Source organism: Rhinopithecus roxellana, chromosome 12 (assembly GCF_007565055.1).
Source record: "Rhinopithecus roxellana isolate Shanxi Qingling chromosome 12, ASM756505v1, whole genome shotgun sequence".
Taxonomy (NCBI): domain Eukaryota; kingdom Metazoa; phylum Chordata; class Mammalia; order Primates; family Cercopithecidae; genus Rhinopithecus; species Rhinopithecus roxellana.
In genome coordinates, this window is record NC_044560.1 from 43695761 (window position 1) to 43701760 (window position 6000).

The 6000-nt window shown below is 52.1% G+C and overlaps 1 protein-coding gene across 6 annotated transcripts in view; it reads right to left on the reverse strand.

Moving 5' to 3' along the window:
• The window catches only part of AK4 (adenylate kinase 4), an 84638-nt gene extending 79038 nt beyond the window's left edge, over window positions 1-5600 (reverse strand). For 2 of the 6 annotated variants that reach the window (XM_030913265.1, XM_030913266.1), the window contains exon 1: window positions 4015-4327. Coding sequence is in view for 3 of the 6 variants with exons in the window: in XM_010370712.2 (XP_010369014.1) it covers window positions 4605-4749 (145 nt within the window). In the remaining 3 variants the exon portion in view is untranslated. Of the gene's footprint in view, window positions 1-4014; window positions 4328-4604; window positions 4880-5242; window positions 5339-5391; window positions 5410-5489 lie in introns of those variants that run through there. The other 4 variants (XM_010370712.2, XM_030913264.1, XM_030913263.1 and 1 more) reach the window with 4 other exon arrangements.
• Between the last annotated feature and the right edge of the window lie 400 nt (window positions 5601-6000).

Here is a 6000-nt window from a genome sequence, read left to right on the forward strand (position 1 = left end):
TCAAAAAAAAAAAAAAAACAAAAACAAAAACAAAAGAAAAAAAAATCCCACTGTAAGGATGTGCAAAGATTCACATGTGCATGTGGCTAAGGCAGACTTACTGTGACGGAATGCCTTACTCAAGTCACAAATAGTGTTCTTCAAATATGTGTGAAAATCCTCAAACAAAGAAACCAAAAAAGCAATAATAAGTGTATGTGGAGTGGACCTTTGGACTGGAGAGGTCTCAAAACCAGTCAGATCCTTGCTTGACCTGTGTGCTACTTCCTGAGTCTCACCAAGCTACGGGGGGAAATGGAATAGAATATACTCTAGAAACCCTGTAATAAGCCAAGACTCTGTATGATCTATAAAAAGGATAACTATTGAAACCTGTTTTAGATACATTGTTAGACTCTGGCTCTCAAGTCTCTCTAATAAAATGTTTCTATCTTCCAGTTCTCAGAAGTTTTCCCTCTTACATAAGACACACATTTATACTTAATGAGCACCAAAAAAACCCTGAGCCCTCTGAACTAGGCCATCTTTTTCAAAAAGAGGCTCTCAGCCCATAGACTAACTTGAAATGCTAGTCCCATCAGCAAAACTCCAGCAAGAGCTGCAGTTAATATTGAGAGCAGAGGCCAGATGCGGTGGCTCACGCCTGTAATCCCAGCACTTTGGGAGGCTGGCGCAGGCAGTTCACGAGGTCAGGAGTTCAAGCCCAGCCTGGCCAATATGGTGAAACCCCACCTCCACTAAAAATACAAAAATAGCCACGTGTGGTGGTGCGTGCCTGTAGTTCCAGCTACTCGGGAGGCTGAGGCAGAAGAATTGCTTGAACCTGGGAGGCGGAGGTTGCACTGAGCCGAGATTGTGCCACTACACTCCAGCCTGGGTGACTGAGCGAGACTCCGTCTCAAAAATATATATATAGAGAGAGAGAGAGAGCGTGCATGCAGAAACAGGTTTGTTCCTTAACATCTTTTATCTCAATGAAGTCCAAGATGCTTCCAAATGGAGATGTGCCAGTTTTCCTGCACTTGAGATAGTAGATCCAGTATAACGTGGTTTTAAAAAATATCCCTATTTCTCCAACCTTTAAAAGAGGATTTGCATATCCTTTAGATATGACCCAATAAAAGAATCGATCATTAAATATCAGAATTTGATCAGAATTTATAATGGGACTCACTCAATAAAGTGCCAGTCTGTGTGTGTGTACTCATACATACATGTGCATACACATACACACACAGAGAAAAGCTAATATTCCTTATGACAGAGTGTAAGACCCAACTCCTGGCAATCTAAGAGAACTCTCCCTTCTATTTACTCTTGCAGTGTGCTAAAGAAAATCTGAGCCAAAGATATGGGGGTGACTCTTCAAATGAGGTATCTGATAAGCCTCAGCCTGTACCACTTTAGGCAGTGCAGGAAGGGCCAATAGGTGACAGCTATCATGAAGCTAATCTCAGATCCATATTAAGTACAAACTTTTACCATAAATCAGAGCTAATTAAACAAAATGGACTCTATGCTATAGGTTGCTTGACTTCTGAATTAAGATGTACTGTCTAGAATTTGTGACCCAGGCCTTTAATACAAACTTGGTAAGCTCCTTTTATGCATTAGGTACTTTGCCTGATTCCTGTCCTCCAAGTTTCAGAGTGGAAAGTACAATGGTAGAGACAGAAAGAACAAAAGGCCCAAGAATGGGCCAGGTGCAGTGGCTCATACCTGTAATCCCAACATTTTGGGAGACTGAGCCGAGAGTTTGAGACCAGCCTGGGCACCAAAGCAAAACCCCATATCTATAAATAGTAATAATAAAATAAAAGAGGCACAAAATTGTCTTAAACAATGCTATTGTCCCCAGCACCTAGAACACTGACGCACGAGAGTCACTCAGCAGATATCTTACTGGGTGAGAGGCATTTTTACACTGCATGATATGTGACTGCAACATTAGAATCAATAAGATATGTGCAGAGAAGGCCAGGTGTGGTGGCTCACATCTGTAATCCCAGCACTTTGGGAGGTCAAGACGGGTGGATCATCTAAGGTCCCGAGTTCGCGACCAGCCTGCCCTCAAACCTTCGTAGAGATGGTGAAACCCTATCTCTACGAAAAATACAAAAATTAGCTGGGCGTGGCGGCAGACACCTGTAATCCCAGCTACTTGGGAGGCTGAAGCAAGAGAATCACTTCAACCTGGGAGGCGGAGGTTGCAGTGAGCCGAGATAGCGCCACTGCACTCCGGTCTGGGTGAGAGAACGAGACTCGTCTCAAAAAAAAAAAAAAAAAAAGATATGTGCAGAGGAAAGAGATGAATTCTGCCAGAGGAGGTGAGGGAAGACTTCCAAGAAGCAATGACATCAGAATGGCCCTTTCCTGAAAGAGCAGCTTTTTACCAAGCTGCAGGAGGAGGAAAGCCATGTAGACAAGAGTGTGCCCAAATCCAGGCTGGAGCAGATGGCTGGAGCTACTTTCCAATTCAAATTCCTACACGGTTTTATTTCCTGGGTTTTTGTTGTGCTTCATCGTCTCCTTCAAACCTTCCATTATAAAGGGTACATACAGAAGGGTGGTTGTGCTTCCCACCAGGAAATTAGCTAAAACCAAACAGCAGGTAACAGACAGAAAAATAAATACCGTGGAATGGAATGTTTTATTTACCAGGCAGTAAGCCTATAAGATTCGCAGACCTTCTGAGAGAGAAAAATAATCCGATAACCCGAAAGTCCACTAGAAACAAGCCACTTTCAAAACAAATTGCTGTCCTTTATTTTTCTTCTTTCTCTGATAAAGTTTTTTTTTAATTGGCTCATGCAGAAAACTGCTTGATTCCCAACAGAAAAAAGAAAATCTAAACATTTCATAGTCACTTCTCACTCCAGGGAGGAACACTGGGGAGGAAATGAAGGCATTTGAAAGAGAATGGAAACTAAAATTTAGAACAGAGGAAAGTTGAAATGAGAGAGAGAGAGAGAGAACAAGGGAAAAGAGCAAATGGAAAATTTTCAAAGCCCCTAAGAAAGTGCAGAAATAAGCCACTTCCCATCACACTCTTTAAAAATGGAAAGCGCTTTGAGTCCAGTCCCAGGATGGACAGTGTGAAGCCCTTCATTCCAGAAGGAAACAAGTCACCAAGTAAGGTACAGAGAACTATAGAATGGGCTCATAGAAGGAAACAAGTCACCTAGTCAGATACAGAGAATTATGGAATGGCTCCTGCCTTCCCTCTCAGGCCGCTCTCCCCTCAAACCGCGTTCCAAATGCAGCATTCCAAGAATAAAACGCATTTGAATGTATTAAAATCAAAATAGGCGCACTTGAGGTAACAATACCCACAAAAGAAAACTCAAGTGCAATCTGGTGCACATAATTCTTCCTTTTGAGACATGGGGGTGGGGGAAGAGTTTTCCTGTAAAAGCCCGCTTTTTCAACCTGCTTAAGAGGTAAGGAATAAAACTCTGGAGATACTTAATTCCTTGCTTTTAAGCTTTCATTTTGTTTTCCGGTACTGTCCTCCACCTTCCTTTTCAAACCACTCTGTGCTTCTGAAATGTAGATCCCCGGATAATTAGTCCATGATGGGCAATAACCACCCTGGACACCCTTGAGAACTGCAGCGACAGTAAGGGACCCCCGCTGGGAAGAACAACTTTTCATAAAGGAGTTGCTAATTACCAACATCTCCATCCCAAAAGGGTTAAGAGCCTCGCAGCAGCACAACCGCTACCTCTCGCCCTTTAACGCCAATTCTTTTGGAACTGGTGTGAACGTGGAGTGGGAGGAGAGGGGGAAAGGGACGCACTCAACACCATCAGACTAAGAAATCAGGCGATCTATATCCCCAAGTTCACCACGCCAGCCAAAGGAGGCATCTCAAGCCAAGGGAGGCAGCTCAAGAAGCCATTTCCAGGAAAGCTGCATTCAAAATGTAATTTATCAGAACGAGTCTCCTCCGAGTCTCCTGACGGCCAGGCCCGGCGGCTTCGGGAGGAGGGGGAGTTGCTGGGGAGAGTTTACCTTAGAAGGCGACAGCGAACACACAGGGCCTTTCAAAGCCACCCAGGGCTCTGCCCCGAGCCCCGAGGCTGCGTGGAGGGGCTGGAGAGGCGCAAGGTTGCTAGCCCGCCGGCGCCACAGGTTCCCCGGCGCGCAGCCCCGCCCGACTGCCACAGGTGGGCGGCGCTCAGCCTCTGGGTTGCAGCCGGAGGGGGCGCGCGGCTCTCTAGGGACTCGCGGGAGGGGGCCAGGGCTAAGGGGTACGGGGGCGGCTCTGCCTTAAGGAGGGCAGCGTGAGAGGGAAGCTCCGGGTTTTCCCTGCCTAGTTTTCGTTCCCTCGCCCGGGTCGCTCGGGCTTTTCCTCGCGGCAGGAGGAGCGTTGGCGAGAGCAGCCGCGGGCACCTCCCACCGGCCACCCCTGGAGCCTCGGCCTCCTCCCGGGCGCGGTTAAGCCGCGCGGCAGCCAGCTGCATGCGCCCCGGCACGTACGAGCCTGCACGACCACACGCGGGCGGGGGAAGGGCGCCGCGATCCGGGAGCCCCAGTCCCTCCAGGGCCTCACCCCAGCCCAACGCGGTTCGCCCCCAGCCCTCGTCCCCGCAGCCCCTCACCGGTGTTGGCCTTGATGTTCTCCCGCAAGAAGTGGCCGCTGGAGAGATGCTGGAGGCCAAAGTTCTGGGCGATCCTCTGGCACACGGTGCCCTTGCCCGAGCCGGGCGGCCCGAGGATGACCGCGCGCAGGAGTTTGGAAGCCATTGCCTTCGCGAGGAGGGGGGCGGCCAAACGCGCAGCCCCGACCGCGGCCCCGGAGGGAGCCCCGGGAACTTTGTTTCTCGGCCCCCTACCTCTGGCACCCTCAGCTCGCACTGGGACTCGCCGACCGCCCCTACAGGGGGAAGGAGAGACTTTTTAAGACAACCCCTCCCCTCAGCCCAGCGCCGGGACCAACTCGCAGGCGGAGTGAGCGCCACGCTACACCTCCCCGCCCTCCTCCACCACCTCGCCCTCCTCCACCTCCTCGCCCCCACGCAGAGCTGCTGGAGCGCGCCGTGCCCCGCCCTGCCGACTCGGCCTCCAGGGGTCAGAGGTCGGCCCGACCAGTCCCACTTTCATCCTTTCCTCCAGCTCGCTCCCCACGCCGCGTCCGAGAAGGGGCCGGGCGGCCGGGCATCCCCAAGCCAGTCTCCGCCAAGCCGGGGAAGCTGGCACAAGGGGGTGACTCAAAGCCAGCCCCCGCCGCCCCACGCACCGAGCGGCCTAGGGGCTGAGCCCCTGCCGGGGCCTCGCACGTGGGAAACGTGTGGTCGGCGTCTCGCCCCCTCCTCGGCGGCTGTCACATCCCCCGGCATCTCAGCTGCCGCCGCTGCCCACCGCCCGAGCGCGCTCGGAGGGGCCCACCTCCGCCCGGGGTTGGCGGATGCGCTCCCCGGCCGTGGGGCGCGCGACGAGCCCGAGCCCCGCGCCTTGCCACCAAAAGCAATCAAATAAACACACACCTTGGCTGGAGGCAGCACTCCGAGAGTCTTCCAGCCCCGTTCCTGCAGGGCGGCGCCGTCTCCGCCCGCCCAGTCGCGGAGCCCGGGCCGGCCGCGCGGGACTCGCGCCTTACGTAAGCCCGGGAGACCGGCTCCGCGCGAGCCGCTAGCCACCGCCCCCTCCCCTCCCCTCCACTCCCACCCAGCCTGCCTGGCCCACGTGCTCCCCGAGACCCACCGAGGGCTGCGGGGGCGAAGCGAAGTGCAGACCACGCGCGGTAGAGAAACCCCTTTTCTTCTTTCGCGGTCGCCTGGGTACCGCGGTCTACTGCAAGGGAAGGGAAAAATACAACTTGATGAGCGCCTACTGTGCGCCAAGTTTGCGGCTAGGTGATTTCATTGTGTTTACAGCCGAGGAATGGAGTGTGACCATCCATTCATTGATTCATTCCGCAAATGTTTATTGAGTGCCTACTGTGTGCCAGAAACTATTCTAGGCGCTTGGGATCTAGCCGTGAACAACAGGAATCCT